Raw genomic sequence first — 21,537 nt, 5'->3', positions numbered from 1 at the left:
GTTTTTCTTTGGCCAAAGCACACGCTGAGACACAGACACTACAAATATTTTTTAAGCCTTCATCTTATGAAAAGCAGACAGTGTCTCAAAGCTGAAAGAACAAAGTGCCCTGCAGCATAGTACTACATGATGCAATAATTTTCTTTGCAATTCAAAAAAGCTTTCTCCTGTTATAGCGCCAAACAAACAGTAGTAGTCAAATTCTAGGTTTCTTCTAGATGGCAAACATCACAGAACCAAAAGCCAGACCACCCAGATGAGAGGTAAATACTGCTGTATCTCCAGAGTGACAATTAGTAATGGAGGTTTGTTAGGGGGATACAATTACACCAAGGTGGGATTCAGTCAGCGGTGAAAGTAAACTGAATAACCTTCATCACTGCATATTGTTCTCCTTCCACCCCCAGCTTCAAGTATCCCTGAACACACATTCAGTTTTAATGCCTTTATGGTGCAGTAAGAAATTAGAAACACTTATTTCAATGGCTGTAAGGGCATCATTTGGGAATCTTTAAAATATATATATATATATATATATATATATATATATATATATATATATATATACATATATATATATATATATATATATATAAAACATTTTTAATTAGAAGAAAACTACATCGACAGCAGCAAACTGTTCCCGAGCAGAGTGAAAACGTATCGAAAAGGCTCTATCTAGCAATTAAAATGAACGTGAAACATAATGAGTGTACAAACAAACAAACAGACAGACAGACCTCGCTGAAAACATAACCTCTCCTCAACATTAACGGATGTGTTTTCTCGTTGAAAAAGCAGGCAGCTCCTGTCCCTTCTTCCTGGTACCATGTACCAGCACAGAGTCTTTTATTGGTACCGAGTACTGGATCAAACCAACCTACTGTCTTCCCCGGGTTAAGTTTAATAGGGAAAATGATAAAACGAACACCTGACATTTTCTGTAAAGACATTTCACGATTCTGGTAAGACAGGCAGTGTATATGCTTTAACACATTTGAGCTGAGAGATCAAAGGGCACTATCCCTCTTGTTCCCACAAACAGGCTATGGCTCACCATTTCTTTCTAATACTACGTGACCCAGGTTTGACACGGGTTGTTCTTGGTTTAAAGATCTTCTGTTCCAGGCACATCATTTTAGGTCATCTTGAAGAAGTAAGTGTTGAGGAATGTGCTTTGTTTTGACTGTTTGAAATATTCCAGATTAGGTTGCAATGAGGTCTTCGTGTATTAACACTCACCAGAGTTTTGGCACATGCAGCAGGTTTTGTATACGTTTTCATCTCTTTTCACACTGAGTTGAGAAATTGTACTTCAAAATAATGACCCGACACTGGCTCTTTTGTTTCTATCATTCTCGCTTTAATCGACATGTTATCTTTCTTACGTAGACATATTTACCTTATCTGATGTGTATTTTGTTACTTATTCCGCCACTGAATAAATGGCCAAAAACCAAATATGTATGAGACTGTCAATTTTAGCTGAGTCCTGCTGAAACACATCAGTTCAGGTTTTACATGAGCAGTAGGGATCCATGAAAGGCTGATGGGAAGTTTGCTTTGTGGCATCAGAGTAGGGTAGACGGCTCAGGTCAGTGCCCAGGTGTAATTAAATATTTCCTAGTATCCGTGGGCTCGGGCTCTAGAGGAATGTCTACTATGTGGGCTAGCTGGGTTATTAAGTGGTCCATGGAGCCACCGGGTGATGGACGAGCTCAGGGGGCCACAATGTGGAATAAAGGCCTCACAACAGACCTTGTGTTTCTCCCCTGGATGTGCACAGGAGCAGAAAGCAAGATGAGAACGAGAAATGCAACGAGCTGCCTCAGTGGAAAATGTGATTGGGTTCTTTACCTCTGTATTCTTACTTGGTCTCTCTTCAAGTGGATTGTAAGATGTATTGCTTGTCCGTCTTTGTGATTAAATGTAATCTACACCTGGTGTAGTGTAGATGTGAAACCATTCATCACTTGCTATAAGACAAACAAATGCATCTCAAATACATTTGTTTTAGTCCTTTGTATTTGCTAAGTGACATGGTTCAACAACTCGACATTCGTTGCTGCTGCTTTTCCAATGGCTTCTATTCCTCTTATCTTATCTCTCACATGACCCTCATTTTCTTTGCCTTTTTTCATCACCAGCTCTGAGTTTATGCTGTGATAACTCCCCATTACTTCATTAATAAACTATTCAAGCTGCAAGTCCGCACGTCAGACAGCATGTCGGAGTGATATCATTAGCATGTTTGCACTGCATCATAAGCTGTCAACGGGTCATTACATCACCCCAAGTGCTGCTGTCTTACCATGTTACAGTACAGCTGACATGAGTCACGTTTAATCAAGTTTATTTCAACTGTGATCTCAACAGAACAGAGAAACTAGAGAGCATTTAAATATCGCTGTTTAGATTACAATATATGGCATTGCGACAACTGTTGTGGCAGAGCAGTAATGTCGGGAAACTATTTGTTTCAATATGAAATGAGTGATTCTTTTAGTGTTTTGCTCAATCATATGACATGTTTAGGCAAAACACTAAAATAATGATATTATTCAATTTAGAGTAACCCTTGTGTTGCAGACAGGTAACTGGCTACATAGTAAATTACACATGTATTAATATTGCTTACATACTGTACATATACACTCCATACCTGTTTATCAATAAAATACAGAGTAGATATCAAAAATAAATTTGCTGATCATTCCAGTTCAACCACATTATTTAATAAATAGATTCTTAAATACATAAAATCATTTTTGAGTAGCTTTGATTTGAACTAAATAAAACAAAAACTTTGGTGCCTCAAATGAGAGTTTTCATTTTGGATGGCTGACGCACATGAACAGAACCCTTTTAACGTGTTGTCCTTGGGTGAGTTTTATAATTGGATGGATAACAGCTGTGAATGGAGGCAAAAGGCAGCTATGTTTTAAAAAGCTCATTTGGCTTTTCAAAGGATCCTCAGTTATACTCTGAACATGTGGTTTGAAAAATGATAGTCATATAAATGCCATGCAAGGCATTATTAGGTTAATCAAAATGCAAACATGCAAATTCTGTTCTATTTCATATGAAATCTACATTTCTTTTTCAACAACAATTCCCAGCTGCCTCCTGGTGTTTTTAGTCATTTACACAGCCATTAGCAGTACCCCATGATATTCCCACTGTGAAGGTTTACAGCTATTAGCAGTCATGCATGATTGTTGTTTTTAGGGGTTGTTAGTCACTGACTGGCTTCCAAAGTTGAAAATACACAACAGTGTGTCTGAACACAAAAAAGTAAGAATGTTTCCTTGTAACATCTCAGTTGTCCGCCAGCTGTGACAGACAGCTTAGTTTGCCAAATATTCAAAAGATAATGTTTTTGCTACCAATAATTTTTGAAAGGAGCACTGCCATTTTAAAGTCGGATGGTGACTGTCTGCCGCTCGCTGACTAAAAATCCTTTTTTATGGGATCAAAGAAAATCAAACTGAAAGTTGATATAAATCATATGACACTAAGTCAGATCTTTTAAAAAGCTGTGCACTGCTCCATTGTTAGTGATGTTATGTTAAGCAAGTAGTGTCTGTATCTGCTGTAGGAGGACAACGCCGATCTCTATTCTCTTGCTATTATTCACCATGTTATATGCAATCCTTTTTACTATTGGTGCCTTGTCACTGCATGGGCACCATCCTATCTGAGGCAAACTCGTACACAGCAGTCATTGTGTTTTTGAATGCATGAATAGACTGTAGAGGCCTTTGTGCCGGGGTGTTGTTCCAAGTCAAGCCAGTGCCGTGGTTTATTCCAGTGACAGCTTCTTTCTGGAGATAACAGTGTGTTCCAGCTCAAGCCGAGTGAGGACAGTTCTAAAATAGATCTGTAATCATAGACCCAGACGGGGAAAAGTGTTAGACAGGCACAGTGTGTACAGCAACACGCAGCAAAATTCAACCTGTAACGCAAACTCTTTGAATATTGGCCTTGCACCATAGTGTATTTGCTGCTAAGACATTCAACCATTCTCTAATCCATAAAGCAGGATATTATTTCAGGTTGTTGCAGTTTTTTTGGTGAAAAGTCATGTAGTTGGAAGAGGTCAAAACTCCAGCAACACTTGTAGTTCAAACCCCCACTTTGCTTCCACATCAATGTAATTTGACTTCACTAAAGTATTTCATACTACCAATGATTCAATGATAAATGTATTCTGCATAGCCTTTTCCTGAATCATGAACTCATCTAATATTTCCTAAACTTTTTAGAATCATTATGTGCTGCATGAGTCTGATATTTCATGTGGATTCAGCTGTTTAGTGTGTGCATACACATATGATCTATCCGTTTAAGTCATTTCTGGCCCTCGTCCAAGCCCAACAAACACCGTCCTTACTCGCTGTCCCTGTATGAACCTGGCCAGCTGCCAGCCTCATCTTCTCAGGTGTCTTTTGTGCCATGCAAATGAGATTGCCATGGCAACCTCACTGTTGGAGCACTGCGGAGCCAATTGAGCGTTAACTGAGGATTGGTCTGATTTGTCAAGAGATCCTTAGCCCACCTTCTTGAGATGGATGCTGTGAAATGCTTCATTAAAGTGGGACAGATGGGAGAGTCAAATGATTAGAAACCTGTCTTCATCTTTTAAGCTTGATTAACATCTTCAGGAATTGCAATACAAACATACAAATCTGTTTAGCAACACAATCACAGATACAGATGAATATGTCACATAGATGGGGACACAAAGTTCTTCTTTTTTTTTCAATTTTTTGTGACACTTAGGAGTACTTGAATTTTTTGGCTTTAAGAAGCAGCAAATGTGGCTTTTTTTTGTCATGACGATATAGATATACTATATGCATTTCTATGTTTTTCCAAATGTCAGCTACTGTTGGCTTGATGGATAAGTTGTGCAGTGTGTATGTGTGTGTATATAAGTATAGTGTGCACTCCACACTTTTATTTTGTGCGAGTTACTTTACTTTTTCTTCTTTGGTGAGTCTTGGAATAACATCTCCTTCCAAGGGCAACAGTGCTGAACAGTTCCCCGTTATCTTCCTGATCTTTTGTTATTCCGTGGTTTTAGATTTTCATGACTGTTCTCGGATGGCACGAAATTCTGATGTTTGTCATATTTGAATATACAGTAAATATGAACCGAACACTTCACTGTTTCTGAGATGACACAAAATGTGGAAGCAGAGGTTCGCTGCCCGGGTTAAGAGCAGGAGCATGTAAAACACAGTTTCAGAATCCAGCCACACACACATCCAGCGGACACACGCAGATGATCTGTAAACATGGTTATCTCTATTATGTTAATATTTAAACACAGATATCAATTGGAATAAAACTGAAAGTACTTCAGTGCTGAGATGAGTGGTACGAAGGACAAAATGATATAATTGGACAGGAGGTGAAAAGTCCGAAGGTACCTCTGTTAGTTATTAGAACATTTAGCATGTCACACATCCGGCAGGATGGGCGACACAGTGCTGAACCGTTCCACGTTATCTTCCCGATCTGATGTGATCTTTTGTTATTTCGTTGTTTTAGATTTACATGACTGTTCTCGGATTGCATGAAATACTGATGTTTTTCATATTTCTGGCTTGTGGATGGAGATTTTTGATAAGCGTCAGTGTTGACACAAGTTGTATTATATCAGTAAAAGAAAGTTATTAATGTTATGCACATGGGGGTGGTCCTTCTTCGTATTCTGTTTGCTCTCATGGTGTCGTTGGCGAGCGACAATGTTTCTGCATTAATCCCAGAGTTTATTCAAACTCACTATAGCGTTGGTTTATTATATATTGATTATATTTGTTTTCATAGTACTGTACTATATTAAACATTTCCATAAATACTGGATGCATTCATAATCAACAACCTGCACACATCTCACATGATCCTATATGTCATTGCTGCTTTTGCTGGAATTCCTCCTGGTGATCACATTTCTCTATTAACCACAAACTATGATAGGATCAGCCTTCTCTAAAGAGGATTTCCTCTGTGATATCTGCAGTCTGTAACTCGTACAGTACGAGTTTTCTTTCAGGCCGCTCAGCCAAGCACAACAAGGAACTTATGGACAGGAGGAAGTGAGAGCATGTCGCCATCAGAGCACGAGAAGGGAGCAGGACAGGAACCCCTTCCTTGGCCTTGCTCTGACAGCCCACATGGAAACAATGGTTGTGGGCTTTCCTTGTTTTTTCGATAATGCAGTGTTTTCTTTTTTTCTCCTCAATCTCATAAAGTTTATTATGCTTTCACATTGTGTTCAGGGAGTGGTTGTGATTTATTATCTTTGCTTTGTAAAAGGGAAACAAGTCAGAGGATCGTGTTGCATTACAGTTTCATATTTGATCCACTTCAGTTCACGTACAGGAAAGGGCTCTTCATCTGTACAGGAGTTCAAGCTCATTGAATCTCGGTCTCAACTAGTCAGCATAATGACCATTCATATTCATAATGCACGTGGAGGAGTGGTGGTCGGGTTGTTGTCTGATTTAAAAGTAGTCTAGCTTATCAACGTTTGCAAAATACAATATCAAAAAGAAGCGTACTGCGACACAGAAGGGATTAAAAAAAATAGTTTCATGTCATTAGACATGCAGACATTACATCAATTTCTCCCCAGTGGTTTTATCATGTCATTATTTTTCTTGATAAAGACATTATTTTTTTTCACACACATAATATCACATGCTGGTTTTATTTATCATAAGAGAAACTTGAGCATACATTTTCTCCCCAGTCTCCTTGATTGCTGTTCCAATAAAGCTGTCTCCTTTAACTTTCAGTTTAATATGCAGGGGAGCAATTCAGACAAGGTGGGAGTCAACAACTGAATATGAAATGGATTGGAGAGGCACAAAGGTGTCTGGCAGTGTGATTAAGACCTCTGTGTTGATGTGTTGACGATTTAGCTCCAACGCCTTGAGACCGCAGGTCTCTTTCACATGTTTTCTGCATTCAGGTCTAAGTGCAATTTCATAATTTAAGTGAAAAAAAAGACGCCTAATGGCACTACCAGATTGCACATTTTCCTCACCATGTGAGTAACCGCTAATTAAGTATGCACTTCTCGTGCTTCATGCCATTTCTCCAGTGGTGTTCGCTGTCATTCTGACCCCGGAGCCACTGTGATTGTTTTACAAAGCAGGCTCTCCACAAAGCTTGTGATATGACGGTGAATATGCTAATGTTGGAATGTGTCAGTCAAAACCTCTCAGGCTCGGGGGTCACACTCATTCATAATCATCATCTTTTTCATCTATTATTTTTTCGGTATGCTGTAGGCGCAAATATTTACAACCGTTGAGACTTGACATGAGTGTCCACAGTAAAACTATTGTTTCTGTATGTTCAGTATCTGGGTCGTGAAATGTCATTCCTTGAGTGGAAGGAATTGCGCACACTCTGGCTACTTGTGATGGGCTTTTATAGTATTTTGTAACATTTTATAAAGAAAGCAGTTTTAACTAATTTAAAAAGATATTCTATTTTCATCAGGAATCAACATCGCCAAATTAATTCCTGATTCCTCATTGGTTCCAGCCGCATGGTGTTGGCACATTTCTGGTAGAATAAGATTAAGACGAGAGAAAGACGGTTTCTAGTTGAATTCATACGGCACTACTCCTTTATCTCCAAGCTTATTAAGTGACCGCAATAAAATCATTTCAACTTTCATCCGTTTGGGACAAGTAGTGTTTCTGCTATAGTATATCATCTGTCACAAATGTAGCTCAGAGACAAATTATTCTCACTGAGAATTGGTTAACCTTAGTTTCAAGACTCCTACTGTTCAACACACCGGTTCATTACATGAGGCTGTCAAACCCTTCATGAAAGTTTCTGTTTTTTAGAGCTTCTATTAGCCCTCTGTGTGACCCGAGACAGATGGGGTCACTCACGTCATCCGTTTGTCACGGTTCTGGCGGTCTGTTTGAGTAAAAATATATTCTCAAGAAAAAAAAATAGTCTGCCAGCCTCTATTGTATCTGTCTGTTCCACCCTGCAACCTCAGGCCAGCTCCTCAAGTATTAACAGCAGCTGTCTAAATGGATACACAAAACACATCAAAACACCACTCCTCTCAGGGGAATTGTCTTACTGAATGTATCACCTGATGTAACATTCAGCCCTACCTATATTTTCTAAATCAATTCCATAGGAATGAGGTGTGGTAGCTCTATCACAAAATAAACCTGAACAAGGAGAGATGAGATGCAGAGTGAAGAGTGACAGCAGTGAATATGACCCGAACACTTCACTGTTTCTGAGATGACACAACGGGAAATGTGGGAAAGCGGAAGCAGAGGCTCGCTGCCCGGGTTAAGAATGCAACGCAGGAGCATGTAAAACACAGTTTCAGAATCCAGCCACACACACATCCAGCAGACACTCAACACGCAGATGATCTGTAAACATGGTTATCTCTGTTATGTTAATATTTAAACACGGATATCAATTGAACAGGACAGATTATTTAGGTCAAGAACAAAGAAAATGCCTCCAAAAAATGACTTTTTTCTGCATTGTAACATTTTTTTGTATGAATAAGCATGATTGTTATTGCACCAACTAATGAAATTCCACAATCCCTAATGGCGAACGCACAATGTAATGCCACTGGTTTGTGTTTTCAGAATGTCCATTCTTCTCTTGTGACTTGTTTATACCTCCACACTTGAACACAGTGCAATTTGTTGCCCACTTAGTCAGCAAAGTAGTTGAAGAAATCACCTTTATTCAAGAGACATGAGCTGTGTCCAGCACGGTTTAAAAATAATCTGCAAGTTTTGCTTTGGCAGGAACGTGTAGAGCGTTTATGCTCTTTAAACCAGTGTGTGTGAAAACATTTTCTATATGTAACTAGAATAGAAGATACACCTATTGAGTAGTGTATTGTATATGTGATTATTGCACACAATTTGGCAGGATAAATATAAAGGCCAGATCCATGTGTACAGGATTATTTGTCTGTTCATGGTTGGGCTGTGTCTTCTCAGAGGAAATGTTATTATGGTCTCTGTTGCTATTGGCTCCAAAAGGGAGCTGTCCTTTGTTAAAGGATGCCTTTGTTTCTGCTGCCCACAGAAGGACCTTGCACTCGATTTTGATTTCTTGCGACCTGAACTGTCCATTCACCCTAATCAAAACTGTTCCAACTACATAATAAACATTGAGGCTGCAATTTACACATAAACCTCATATTCTGGAATTTGATGTTGCTGTTAAATGTTAAATGTTATCAGGTGTGTTTTATTGTTTTTGTTCCCACAGTGACAAATAAGAAACCCTCCCACGTGTCCATCACGAAGGTGAAGCAGTTCCAAGGATCTTCTGCCTTCGTAAAGAGGTCACAGTGGACAATCAACCAGCTACACCAGGTCAACGGCATTGACCCGAACAAAGTATGTAACACCCCATCCCTTTCAACCGTTGCTTTCAACCAACCTATTTATTAGTCGGCAGATTTTTGGGCATTACCATGAGTATTGCTGATACAAAATAACTAGTTTTGTATGCCTTTCACCATTTCTTTCCTTCATAGTTTAGATGTTTCTTTTCCCTGGCCTCACACACTCACTTCCCACTCATGTCTCTCTCTCTCACTGATATTCCTTTCAAGGACTGTGCAGAGTTTGACCTAACGTTCGAGAATGCTTTCGACCAGTGGGTTGCTGGTTCAGCAGGAGAGAAGTGCTTCTTCATCCAGGTTCTTCATCACACCTGCCAGCGCTACAGCGCAGCAAGGAAACCAGAGTTTGTCAACTGTCAGTCCAAACTGCTGGGGGGTAAGAAAATAACTCTGCTAACTGTCCCGGTTAACATTACTCTTCAGAACACAGCGGCTCTGCTATGCCAGACCTGCTGCTTTCATACTGTGCTGTAAGCCAGTTTGAATCTGATTATGTATAATGACAACCAGCACCTGGTGTGTATGAAAATGCATGCTTATTCCTTGTACACAGCATCTGTTGGGTGCTCAGCTGAAGTGAGGTCAATGAGGATGGCCAACAGAATGCATCAGCTGTGACTCAAAGCATCTGACACAGATCAACTGGTTTATAGCACATAGAAATACAACACTAAGTAATAATTCCTCTTAATGTATGTGATGTTGACACATTTCCTTGTGTGCTTTAAGTGAGAGACTCATTATTTTCTATTGTTTTCCACCCTTCAAAATAACATTAAACCTCCACAGTAAGAGCTGTGACAGTTAATGAAACGCTAACATCCCTCTTTGGAAGGAATATTCAATCTATGCCCAACTAATATGTGAAGACTGCTAATCAAACAATTCAAAGCACAACCAATGCCCAAATGTTTAAGATATGTAAATCTTAAATCACAAAATTAGTCATTTCCTCGCGGCAAATTGTGTGTTTGTTACACAGGAGGTTAAGAGTTGTGGTGTTGGTTGAAATAGGGAATGCAGCATCCTGAGTGGTTTAATCCGATATTGATCTGTTTACCTCCAGCCCTCTTCTTTAAACACCATTCAACCTGTTAAATTATGCATCGTATTATTTATGGCAACGCATTACAAACCTGCCTCCTGGTGGGTGTCCATCTGCCCCACATATACAAGAATCAATTACCGGATGCATATTTTTGATAAGAAAATGGTTTACTTGAAATTGGTACGGTGCTTTTTGAGAGCTTTCATTCATGATACAAACAAGTATAGTTCAATACATTGCAGAGAGATGAAGCTGTGCATGCGTGTATAAAGACACTATAATTAGTGTCAAATTTCCTTCTTTTTTTTTTTCTTACTCTGTGTGGGAACCCACCATCTACTCATTTATGATAAAGCTGCCGTTCCCTCAACATTCTGTTATGTTGCCTTGACCTCCCTCCTCCTCTAAAAAACTCCTCTCAAACTGACCAGATGGTGCTTATTATAGTGTGTGTATGTGTCGGTGGGAAGGTAGTGCGGCCCCTGAGAGCTCTGAACACAGGGGTCATTAGAGCAGGATGGATTATGAAGTGCAAATGTTGCAAATCGACCACACGCCTCCAGTAGATCTGAAAATTACACTTAGAGGTCCTGTAGCATTGTTCTCGTGGATGATTATACAACACATAGTGTACTGTCTCTGATGAAATACTTCAGTTATGAATTTATTTACCAACCAAAACAATCTGTCCTATTTAAAATACACTTTTTTTAATGAAACAACCCCAGTTTTTGATGCAGCGTTTGGCACCAAACTAAAAGTCCATCTAGCCAATTATCTGCTAATGAACTCCTGGCTCTCTGTGAGGAAAAGATGTTGCGTGTGATAGACTTTAAAGTTAACAGCTCGCCACACATGTTGTGACAGAAGAAAACCGAAAGGATGTCAACATGTTGCCAACTCTGTCCACTCCGGTTTAAGTCTCACACCAGTGCAAAACAAAAATCATGACGCTGCTCAGGTGTGGGACCATAACTGTGGAAGGCTCTATCTGCAGAATCCTCTGGGAGGGCAACAACCAGAAAAGGTAGATTTTATAAAACCAGAATTATGCACATTAACTATTGACACTATTGCTAAGTGCCCTAGATAGACAAGTTTGTTTTCCCACTCAAGATAGGGAGGATAAAATAAATGAACGAAACATTGGTTGTCAGATTCCCCATGTGTGGTCAAGGGATGTCATGAGAAAGCCATCAGTAGTTTGTAGATTCCACCAACTTTGGTCTTTGCATGAGCTTAATGAGGACGTTTTCCCCATGCTGGTTGTGTTACTACAAGACGCCCTGTCAATAGAGTGCTGCATGGAGATGTCTTTTTGTCGGCCAACCCCAGAAGTTAACATCGCACAAAAAGCCAATGGCATTTTTCCATTGGATTTTCTATTATTGCAGAAAATAAGTTCTGTGGCACACACAAGTATATATATGATACTTACATGAACACTACTTTTGGACTATTGAAGTGAAAAAGCAATCGACAAGTGAAAGCCAGCATTAAACAAACTAAACCATTGTCTCGTGATTTCATGTAACCACCACTAAGTTAAAGCCGGACTGGTGTTTGGCGTGATGACGTGTCGTAGTCTTATTCAGCCACTTGTTAGCAACTGCTTTTTTTTAATAACACTTAAACTATGCAAAATTCACAGATTGGGTATTTACTGATGGATTTTATATCCGAGAAGAAAACGTTGAAGTCTCTTAAGCTTGTGTTCGCCACAAACCTCGTTTCAGGCATCAAACCAAAAACCCATTCAAAAATATGCTTTGACTCTGAGACGAGAGAACTGTTAACTCATTTCCAGGTTTTAGGATTCAATTACTCAATGGCAAAATGAAAATGCATTGCATCATGAGTGTCATAATACAAAAAATGTGATTAAGTCATACAAGCACAAATAATTTTTTTAATGGTTTACACTATAATATCAACTCCACTCCACATTTAATTCAGGAAAGATCAATTGATGGATGACTAATCAAACAGTTTCCAGTTTCACACATTTTCTTTGCATGACATTCACAACTGAACCCTCAATCCTTTTAATTTTATTATATTATTTACTAATCCCAGAACGGTAACCCCTCTTGATGTTTTCAAACTTGTTTTCAACATCAGAGCTGACTATGATGACTATATATGATGTTTGATATTTTCTCATCACAGAAGACCAAGCTGTAGATTCAGTCATTTTCCGTTGCAAGGTCTATTTGAACAGAATGCGGAAAGAATTAGTTTCACACCCCGGTCATCTACTAAGACGAGGTAAGCCGGTACAGTAAAGTTTGCAAAACTACTTAAAAACTACTAAAAAGTATTAAGTTCCTCTAGAAATCAAGGAAATTAAAATGTCTCTTTTTGTATTGTTGCTGACTAACAAGTGATGAGTCCCAATAGAAGTCAAGTTTGATAAGAGGCCACATTATCGTGCAGCGACCAAATTATAATATAATAATTAGTATATCTAAAGCAGCACTAGAGAGTAGATGCACTTACAAGTTCTGACTGCACTAAATTAGGTCATTACACAAAGGTGGATTTAAAAATTGTTTAAAACAAAGCCTTCCGAAATGAGGTCTCTGCGCATGGCTTTCAGGTATAGTGGTGTCATGTTTAAGGATAGAATGTAGTTAATATTTACACACACACACACACACACACACACAACTTGCCTCTTTATGATCAGAGTGAGCACAAGGTCAACATTTCCCTGGTTTGTGTTTTCACAGTGGGGGTTGGCTACATGCTGAAAGAGATTTTAAGTTTACATCCAAAGGTTATGTGACTTATGCTCACTGTCCTTGCCCCTCACTGTCAGACTGTCATGCTTTGCGGAGGTAAATCACTTTTTGACGTACGAGGGCAGTACAATGATGGAGTGCTTCTTCCCTAATGGTGTCCTCAGTATTCTGTACTTCTGTATATCATTTCACACATTAACATTTCAGCTTCGACAAGATTAGGGTGGAAATAAAGGCTGTTTGATGCATTGTGTGCCGCTGACATTTATCTGCTGATTAAAGCCACTGAGAATAGGCTGTTCATGAATACCTATTAGCTATTTTTCTGTCTCTGTCGGCGCGGCTCCCCGGTACATTTGGTACAGAATTGTTCGTCCCCATTGGTGTCCTTACTTAGTGCCTTACTTTTTAACCAGCAGGACAGTGATAAAACTAAAGGCCAACTGAGCGAGTGATGACACTGAGTGATGCCTTGCTTTTTGTACGAGTGGTTAACCGAAGGTTTTAAGGAGTCATTCAGGCTATGAATCTGCCTCACTCCAAATCAACAGTGTCTGTAGCACACATAAATATGTACATTCAAAGTATAGTTTAAGAAGAGCGGAGAAAACACAAATTTATACATATTAATGACTATTTATAGTAGGATCATTTGTCCTGAACCTCAGCACTGGGTGACACATTTTACATTAACAATTGAGTGATGATTGAGTGCAATGGAGTTTGTGTAAGTCAAAGATGATGCCGAGCAAGTCAAAGGCCTGGATGCCTTTTAGTGGTGGGGAAATGGGAGGGACAGCATCGTGGTGATTGCAAGAAAATGATATCATGACGCATATACAGTTTGTATTTCACAGCGAAAGATGGAAATGTACAGATTGCTGAATGAGTTGGGAATGTAGAGTAAGGAAGAACTGTTTGGGAGTGACCATTGAAAGTGAAAATTAACTCTATAGGGTATAACTGCAGGAGGTATGTGGAGAAAAGTAATTGGATAAAAAGGCTATGGAAAAATAATAGGTGTGTGGGACAGGAGTGCCGGAGGAAAGTATCTTTCCCGGTTAAACCTTTGCTAAAGTTTCATTATGCTGCTGCAGATAATGTCAACATTTGAATTAATGAAACAGGAGACTAAATGTACTCTGTAGCAAACTGACTCTTTCCCAATAGCATGTATGTAATATATGATTTTAAAGATGAATTAAAGTTATTTTGTGACAGTTACACTAACATTTTGAATACATCGGGTAGCATTTATCAAAATATTGCAATTATAATATGGAAGTGTATTCTTGTACTCTTCCTTAACTTTTAAGTTTGAAAATGTTGATATGATTATTATTGATATGATATAATCAATGCTTAACACATTGAAACAGACACATTTGACATGATTGTGTATTTATTAATTTGAAATCAACCATACGTGTATATATTTTTCTCCTTTCATAAATTAGTCAATCTAGATTTCATAAACCTAAAACCCTTTTTTGAATGTGATTTTGTACTTGTACAGTAAACGGTCAAATGTAATTATGTTGAATGTCCTCTCTGTGACCTGGAAGTACATACATCTACAAGCAGGAACTTGGAAGTTAAGATCCAGGTTGAAAATAACTGTAATTACTTCAGTAAGAAGGCTCTCGATAGGAAGGTGCAGCTTTGAGAAGAGTTGGGATCACTTGGCAGGAATTCTTAAACGAATGCTTCATAAGTTCCTTTGGATGAACGACAAAATCCCTCTGGTAATATCAGGGTAATAAGAATTATTGATGGAACTTCTTGAAGTGCAGATAAGCGTGTGCTCGTTAATACTTAAAATCATTGTAAGACACTTCCCCTTCAAACACCCCCACATTATACCCCACAGCATTGTCCCAGAATATTGATAATAGGGTCATGTACACTGTCAGTGAACATATTAAAAGTACTGAAACATGTTCTGTATTGTTTGAAGGGATTTTTTTGTGTTGGTGTTTCTGTTCTTGAAGTTAACCATTGAATCTAATCTCTCCCATATACTTTGTGTAAATGTGACTTGGCTGTCAGCGTCTTAACGTGTAGCTGACATGTTCCTGTTGATAACCATCAGCTTATTTTCATCAGCAGCACCGCCTATGATCTACTGTCCACAGACTGGAAAGGGAGGGGTTGACTTTAAATGATCTCTCCCCTTCATGTTATGTTTGTCTTTGCTTATAGTTTATATTTTCTGGAATATTTGGTTTTGGTTCACTCTCCATTGTTGTAGAAACCCTGGGTTTATATGATTGTATTGGATATGACAACTAAATTCCTTGTGCATTGTTGAGAGAGGCGTGCCATAGGACCGGCTTCGTATGAGAGCTCATTCTTAATCAACAATGCAAGTTGACAATAACCACAAAAGCCCCTCTTTTAGATCAGTGTCATAATCAAAGACGTTTTTATTAAATTCCTGCGTCATTAGAATGACTGTAATATTATCAGTAAACCTCCAAAGTAACAGGAGTAGCTGATAATAACGCTGATCAGCTCCCACTTTAAGTTCAGAGTCATAAAGGCTCACAGCGATTTAATTTACGCCTACATATCTTCCATTCAGCTCCTGATGCTGTCGTCCTCTCATAAGCCTTCCAGAACATCTTCAGCCTGCCTTTTACTGTAATTATATTATCCACTGGGGGAGCCCACGCTGCGGCCTGGCACTGATCTCTGGTGAGAAGAAAGCCACCAGAGAAAGGAAACTAAGAGTGCAGACAAATGAAGGGAGATGTTCTCAGAGTGTATGATGATGCAGGGGTTGTGAGAGTGGGGGTTATATTGAGGATGATGGCAGTATCACTCCCTGGGCTCTTCCCGAGGAGGAGGGGATTAAGAGGAATCTGTCTGGAGGTGAAAAGGTCTTATTTTTTCTATAGTGACAACCTAAAGCTTTCTAGTGAAAGGGTTATTTTTGTCCATATGGATTAGAACAGGGATGTGTTTTGCCTATACAGACCAGAAAACACTTTTTCAATGTAGGATAATTACACATGAACTTTGCTCCTGTATTACATTCACGTTGTAGATGTGGACTATGGAGTTATTGTATGCCGTGTACTGCAACCAAATGAAAAAGGAATCCTGATGGGTGTGAAGCTTATTTCTTCATCTGTCAAGATGCGTTTGTCATGTGCAGGGTGTCCTGAACTCTGTGGTTGACTAAAGAAAGACCGTGTGTATGTGTGTCCACTGCCTTTTGTGTGTGTGGCTGTGGGGATGAACATCTATACATCCATCTGTGTGTCTGCGGCACAGGTGTGTCTCTACATGAACTGTTTTGACTTTATCAAGTTAACTTCTTTTGAAGGAGCACCAGCTGTTTTGGGGCTGTCATACATCCCACTGCAGTAGAGCTAGCTGTCCCAATTATCTGTCACTCAACCTACCTGCTTTGATGCCACGGGACATACGCTCACTATATTGCAATTTCCTGTGGGAGTAGATTGAATCTGGCCTGTCAAGTCTTAATACAGTCAATACCATCAAGCTTTGATCGGTCTGTTTCTTCTCCTCAAACTCATTTACTGTATTTCCAAGGATATAGACCCTGAAAAAAATCAAATTTAGCTCATCTTCACACCGGGTGTTTTTATTTATTTTCCACTTTTTAAAGTTAGGTCATTTAATGCAGTTGGGGATTTGAACAGGGCTTGCCATGCAGCCAAGCACAGAGCATCTCTTTATTACACGACAGTGAGAGGAGAATTTGGTGTTGCTTTTGCATATTTAAAGGTTTAATTCCACTTGATCTTTCCTTGAAGTAGATCAACTTTTGAAGGAAACTCATTACTACACACCTGATGGAAGCCATTCACAGGCACATTTGTTACAACTGGTCTCTTACATTCAGTTGTTCAACAAAGGAATCACAATTCTTTCCACATTTGTCTTTTCTTTCCTCTTCCGTGTCCCCCTTTTCTTCTTCACATGTCTTGGCTCTGTATTGCCTCTTCACCCCCATCCCTTATCTGCAGGTAACAGTATTCTACACTCGGCTGCAGACAGCGTGACGAGTGCTGTACAAAAGGCCAGCCAGGCTCTGAATGAGCGCGGCGAGCGATTAGGTCGGGCGGAGGAGAGGACGGCAGACATGATGAACAGTGCTGAACAGTTCTCTGTTACTGCACAGAAGGTGAGGCAATATGTTAGCAAGATACGTTATGATGCATAACCTCATGGCCGGCTTACTGCACTGGATTATCTCGTCATCATTAGTTTAGCCAAAATATCAAATATTTATTAAAACATGAGGATATTTGCAGAGGTTGCTTCATTATGACTTCCACCTCTAAGCAGCTCTGTGAAGATATTTATTTTTTTCTTTCCTAATTTACTTTAACTTCAGGAGTGTGTTCCCTCATCCTACATCGATCCTTCCATATCGTCTTGTTTATCAACTAATTGCATGCGCTTTATTGAGGCTATTAGCGTAATATGATTCTGTTTTTTTTTTACTGCAAAACATAAGAATGTCTATTGCTTTCTAACGAGCACAACTGATTATGATTATATCTGTCTCTCTAATAGCACATAGTATATGACTTGGGTTTGCAGGTTTGCTTCTTGTATAAGATTAGGCAGCTTTTACCGAGACATGTGCCATCTAAAGTGGGATGTCAATAACCTTTTAATAGTACAGCTATCCATTGCCTACTGAAATGTTTTGAACGATGCATAACGCCAGGCTCGTGATAATTGAAAGACATTACAAAAGCCTTGCATGGCCCTCTTACTGTTCAAAGAGGAGCTTCCCCAGTGGGATGAATTACAAAAACTATGATAAGCAAAGCGAAATGCCGAGGCTCTGGTGATTTCAGGACCGGAGAACCCTTGTAAAGAATCACTAATTTGCTGGCATTTCTCATTTCCATTTCTGTCAATATCTTTTCTATATTTTTTGAGTTATCATTTAGCATTGGTCTGTTAAAGGCTGTTGGTGGCCTTACAGACTAATGAAGAAGTAATTACTGATGAATTGACACAACCGTCGTTACATTTTTGTCTGAATTTGCTTTAACAATGGCCATCTGCATGTTGTTCAAATCTTAGTTCACCTTTGCAATTCCATCTCTGCGCCTTACTTTGTGTCAGCAGCCGATTTCACTGCTTTGCTGAATTTTAAACACACCCGTCATTTCTGCATGCTGCTCTACTGCCCCCACTTGTTTGATCTGTAGAATTCAGTTTTCCTATTCTAGCAACATTCTCCATACTGTATGTGTGTGTGTGTACGTTTGTGTAAATGTGTGTGCCTTCCATCCTCACATCTCCATACCCTGGAGCTTTGTATTAGATCGGTGGCTCTGACCATCTCTCTAACGAGCCACAAGTTAAATTAGAACCCATGTTAATGAGATAAATTAAGTTGGCTCTTCATTGCCCGAATACAACAAAATACCATGACCCCTGGCTGCCTTCCAGCAACTGTATAATAAACTCTCCTGAACAGTTATACTCTTTTAGTGGAACTTTTCTAAAATATCAAATCAAATATGTGCCTTTACCTCATTTTACTCACTGTGATCGCTATTGCATGTTTTGTTCCAAATGCAGTACTTGGTGTTTTTAGCTGGGTCGCATTTGGCTGAAGGGGTAATTCAAAATTCTCATTGTATTATCCTGCAACCCCCCACCCTGATTTTTCTACAGCTTGCCATGAAGCACAAGTGTTAGACCACTGCCAAAACCAACTGAGGGTGAGGGTGAGGGTGTGGGGGGGGGTCACCAATCGCCAGTCGCTGTCCAGGAGAAGGATTCCAGATGTTATTATTTTTACAAAGATTTAATATGATTACTATTTGAAACAATGTTATTAACATGTTAATGTTTTGGATTGTTGATTGTCTGGTGCATATTCTGATGGTGATGCATCGAGCTGGGGGAGGAAGAGAGGTAACTCGTCGATACTGCAGACAGTCAGCAGAATGTTTCATGCTTCTGTTTTCCAAAAGAAAGTCACAGACCATGACTGTTTGATAAACACCTCCCCTTTTCATATGCTCAAACATTTACGTGAGAGTACACATGCTGACGAGTCATTATCAGCAATCACTCCAAGGCGAGGAACAGCTTGGGTTGTTTGTAATGAATTGTTGACCGTTATTTATAAGCACTGCAGTGATTATGCAGTCTGATTTATGAGTAGCGGACCCTCACAGGTGTGACTGGATCTGGTCGGAGCATCAATAAATCCCAAAGTGTTTATTTCAAATTTAATGTTTCCTCTGCTCTTCACTCTTGGTCATTGGTTGTTGTTCCGTCCCATAATTTCAAAACAGTATTAGTCAAAATGTTTTCAACATATTTAATAAACTGCTTATGATATAATATACAATATTTAACAACCGGCAAGTATACTAAACTTCTGTCAAATGTATCTACCATTCACAACCAAAACTACATGGAATACAGTTGCCAACATTCAAGTGCACTTGAAGAACTATGTTTCCAAAATTAGCTTTTTAAGTATAATTTGTTAAATTCAGAAAACCAGCTTTGCATTGTAAAAAGCAAAACGTACTTCTTGTAGTATCTCGGTGTGGGTAGATCTAAATTGTCCCATGAACATGGGATGTTTTGAAATGACTCCGCTGTATTTCAACTTTTAACATTCAGTAGTAATACCTATATGCTTTTTTGTATAATTTGGGTTGGTCATTATAGAGATATGGAAACTGATAGATAAATGACCAACTGTCTTGAATATTAGCAGCAATGTGTAGTTGTTTATTTGTTGTCAGTGCTCTCACATTGACTATAACTTTGGCTTCCTTACTTGCAAGATACCGTTCTCACAATCAAGATGTATTTGATTCTATTAATGTTTTGAAGTTTAGAATTTACAATGCACTGACAACCTAATCTTGCAGAGCGCTAGTGAGTTTATACTGAAACGTTCCAGTTGCCTAACTCTTACTGTGATTCTGTTCCTCTCTCTAACACTTTGGATGTTTATTATTTGAATAAAGAAATACAGTACAAATATTTTTATATTATTGTCTGTGTGTGTGACTTGCTTTAATAGTTCTGTCAAACAATGGAATCAGAAGTTGTACATACATTTTTGGGGGTGTTTATCATTGTTATTGCATTTGTCTTTTACTCGACTTATAAACAGTGTCTAAAATGTCCACTCTCACTTCATGCTCATATCATAATCAACTCGATTATCTATAAATGGTGACTGTCATTCAGGGTCAAATTTTACACACGTTAATATGACTTCTTTTGTCTAATATCTAATTTTAGCTGTTTGTTTATTTAAAAATCTGCATGCTTACCTTTGCTGTTGCTCAGGGTTTAAATCTGTGTGTGTGTGTGTGTGTGTGTGTGTGTGTGTGTGTGTGTGTGTGTGTGTGTGTGTATAGACATATTTAGAGAGTACCATTTCTGTGAAATTGCTTCTCCAGTACTGGTGTAGTCTCCTCTTTAAAAGAATACTGGTCATACTTTTACAAGATGCATTCCTATCAAATTTGTTTTTGTTTCAATTCAGTTTATTTTCTATAGCCCTAAATTACAAATTTCAGAGGGCTTTACAATCTGTTCACACACACACACACAACATCCCTGTCCCAGGACCTCACATTGGATCAGGAAAAACCCTTTCCCGCGTAAAAAAGGGAAGAAACCTTCAAGAGAGCAACTGAGGAGGATCCCTCTCCCTGGATGGACAGAAGCAACAGATGAGGGGGGGGGGGGCAACCAGGCAGGAGGCATCTCCAAGGAGGCCGGACCAATGAGGTCAGGTTCTTGAGGCAGGAGGAACAGAGAAAGAGCCCGGGCCATTGGGAAGGAGGCCAGGTCCATGCCAGGGGCTGGATGCAGGACCCAGGGGCAAGGGGTCAGGAACCAGGACCAGCTTCAGACACAGCCAGGTCTAATGGACCCTATGAGACTAGAAGGCACAAAGACTCCGGGGAAGAAATAGTTAGTAATGTTTCAGCGATCAGATTCATGTGTCTGTTTTAACACTATTAAGACCAGATGGAAACATTGCACTCCAGTCAAACAAATCGTACTGCTCCACGTGAGATTGTCCTGTTTCCCCAGGAGAGGGCGATGTCTTAACACGACTATTCCCTCAGTTCAGGCTGCAAGAAACAGTAAACCAAAGTCTCAACACAAAAACCTCCAACAAATGATGGAACATGCTACTCTACTTTATTGATAGGTCCTTTGAACACAAGGAGGAACATTAAATGACTGAGTTTTAGTTAATGATTACTGAGACAATGTTTCTCAATGGTAAAAAAACAGGAATAAAGTGCCCCTTTGAATTGTGATCA

General features: G+C 39.2%; 1 protein-coding gene across 1 annotated transcript in view; it reads left to right on the top strand.

Annotated features, from left to right (window-relative positions):
* stxbp6 (syntaxin binding protein 6 (amisyn)) overlaps window positions 1–20,239 on the top strand; it is a 49,533-nt gene extending 29,294 nt beyond the window's left edge. Inside the window, exons 3-6 of the mRNA XM_034525183.1 lie at window positions 9,295–9,425; window positions 9,644–9,809; window positions 17,224–17,381; window positions 18,899–20,239. Coding sequence (XP_034381074.1) covers window positions 9,295–9,425; window positions 9,644–9,809; window positions 17,224–17,381; window positions 18,899–18,922 — 479 coding nt within the window. The 3' untranslated portion in view covers window positions 18,923–20,239. The remainder of the gene's footprint in view (window positions 1–9,294; window positions 9,426–9,643; window positions 9,810–17,223; window positions 17,382–18,898) is intronic.
* The last annotated feature ends 1,298 nt before the right edge of the window (window positions 20,240–21,537 follow it).

This window comes from Cyclopterus lumpus, chromosome 22 (genome assembly GCF_009769545.1).
Source record: "Cyclopterus lumpus isolate fCycLum1 chromosome 22, fCycLum1.pri, whole genome shotgun sequence".
Taxonomy (NCBI): Eukaryota; Metazoa; Chordata; class Actinopteri; order Perciformes; family Cyclopteridae; genus Cyclopterus; species Cyclopterus lumpus.
The sequence above is the reverse complement of the archived record's forward strand: the minus strand, read 5'-3'. Positions and strand labels throughout refer to the sequence as shown.